General features: G+C 69.6%; 1 protein-coding gene across 1 annotated transcript in view; it reads left to right on the plus strand.

Annotated features, from left to right (window-relative positions):
- The first annotated feature begins 57 nt into the window (after positions 1–57).
- The window catches only part of IMPDH1 (inosine monophosphate dehydrogenase 1), an 18,455-nt gene continuing 16,442 nt past the window's right edge, over positions 58–2,070 (plus strand). The window contains exons 1-3 of the mRNA XM_026656397.2: positions 58–166; positions 852–1,051; positions 1,613–1,703. Coding sequence (XP_026512182.1) covers positions 58–166; positions 852–1,051; positions 1,613–1,703 — 400 coding nt within the window. The remainder of the gene's footprint in view (positions 167–851; positions 1,052–1,612; positions 1,704–2,070) is intronic.

Consider the following 2,070-nt stretch of genomic DNA (forward strand, 5'->3'; position numbering starts at 1 on the left):
GGGGGCGGTGCTGTTGGGGGAGGGGCATGGCCCCGGGGCCCATCTGGTCGCGCTGCCATGTGCCATGTGGCCCCGCAGGTGATGACGAAGCGAAATGACCTGGTGGTGGCGCCCGCCGGGGTCACCCTGAAGGAGGCCAACGAGATCCTGCAGCGCAGCAAGAAAGGTACCAGGGGCCTCGCGCCGCCCGCCCTGCCCTGGGCACGGGAGAGACACGGCTCCACCGGCGCCCCTGATTCCTGGCCCGCAGCCCCTGCTAGCCCAGCCCTGGGCACTGTGAGCTGACGAGGGGGATGGCAGGGGAGAGACTGAGACGCTTCCAAGCCCATTACGGGTTCTTTGCTGCCCCAGGGCTGGTGCCCCCTGTGCCCATGCAGAAGGCCAAGTGGGACCCCCCCCGTGCTCTTTAACCCGGGCTCCCTCTCCTTGCTGACTCTGCGGGTTGTTCTCCGGGGCTTGGAGTAGAGCGAGCCGCCGTGGCAGTGCCTGGCCTGGCCCGGCCCTGCTGTTGCTGAGCAGAGTCTGGGTGCTGGAGGTGGACTGGGACGTGTGGGGCAGCCCCACGTGCTCGGAGTGGCGGGCAGGGCGGCGTGGCCGAGGTTGCGGCGTCACTAGCAGCTGACGTTCGAGGAGGGGGCTGCCAGGGCTGAGCTGGGCTGTGGGCACTGGCTTGTCTCCGTGCAGGTCTCAGATGGGCTGAGCTGGGGGTGGTGGGGCTGTTAGCCAGGGGCAGCGTTAAAGGCAAGTAACCAGCCACGGCCCCACGGTGGAGCCGGCCCCACTGCACGTGCGGCTGTGGCCGTGGGGCTCTGCCGGGCGCCCCCCTCACCGCCGTGCCCTCCCCGCGCCAGGGAAACTGCCCATCGTGAACGACAGCGACGAGCTAGTGGCCATCATCGCCCGCACGGACCTGAAGAAGAACCGCGACTACCCGCTGGCCTCCAAGGACTCACGCAAGCAGCTGCTGTGCGGGGCGGCCATCGGCACCCGCGAGGACGACAAGTACCGGCTCGACCTGCTCACGCAGGCCGGCGTCGACGTGGTGGTGCTGGTGGGTACCGGGCCTAGGGGGGCTCCCTGCTGCCCCCCGGCCCAGCAGCCTCCCTGAGCCCTGGCACAGCGAGGGTTAAGGCCCTGAGCCCCTTGCCCGGCCAAGCCAGATGCTTGGCACCTCCCCGCCCGGGTCAGATGACCCCCCACCCCGCCCCAGATGGGGTCGTTTGCCACCCGGAGCAGGGCGGCTGGTGCTTGGAGCAGGGTGTGCGTGGGGATCTCCAACGTGGGGCCAGTCTCCCAGCCTGAGGAGCTGTGTCGGTTCCACATCGTTCCAGGCCCATGCCCACCGGGATACCGGCTTGCGCTGCATGGGCTGTGCCGCCTTGGCGGGGAGAGCTGCCAGCCAGGTGTGTGCTGGTGGGCAGGGAAGGAGCCAGGATCCCCCTGGGCGGAGCGGGGTTTGGGGATCTCCCTTCCTAGGGCCCTTCCCGGCCCTGGGGGCGGCTGGGCCTATTAGTGGTCACGGCGGGGGCTGGGGTCAGTGTGGGGGCGGGGCCGGAGCGGTCTCTCCTGCTCCCTTCTTGTTCTAACTGTGGTGTCCTCCCCCCGCCCCCAGGACTCCTCCCAGGGCAATTCCGTGTATCAGATCGGCATGATCCATTACATCAAGCAGAAATACCCCGAGCTGCAGGTGATCGGTGGGAATGGTGAGTCCCTGGGGGCCGCAGCCCTGCCTGGCGGGTGCAGGGTGGGGCGCTGGCGGGGCCGTGGCTCCAACGGGCACAGCACTGAACACACGGCTGGTACCTCTATGACCTTGCTCCAGCAAGGGCGGTGTGGAGCTGCGTGCAGGGAACCACTGCCGGAACGCCCCGCACGGCACGTCTGGGTCTGGGGTTCTGCTCGCTCCCTGGCACGGCTCCGGTGCCCGGCATGGCACGTCTGGGCCCGGGGCTCTGCTCGCTCCCCGGCATGACACGTCTGGGCCTGGGGCTCTGCTCGCTCCCCGGCACGGCTCCAGTGCCCGGCATGACACGTCTGGGCCCGGGGCTCTGCTCGCTCCCCGGCACGGCT

This window comes from Terrapene carolina, unplaced genomic scaffold, assembly GCF_002925995.2.
Source record: "Terrapene carolina triunguis isolate 2854851 unplaced genomic scaffold, T_m_triunguis-2.0 Scaffold230, whole genome shotgun sequence".
In the NCBI taxonomy this organism is placed as follows: Eukaryota; Metazoa; Chordata; order Testudines; family Emydidae; genus Terrapene; species Terrapene triunguis.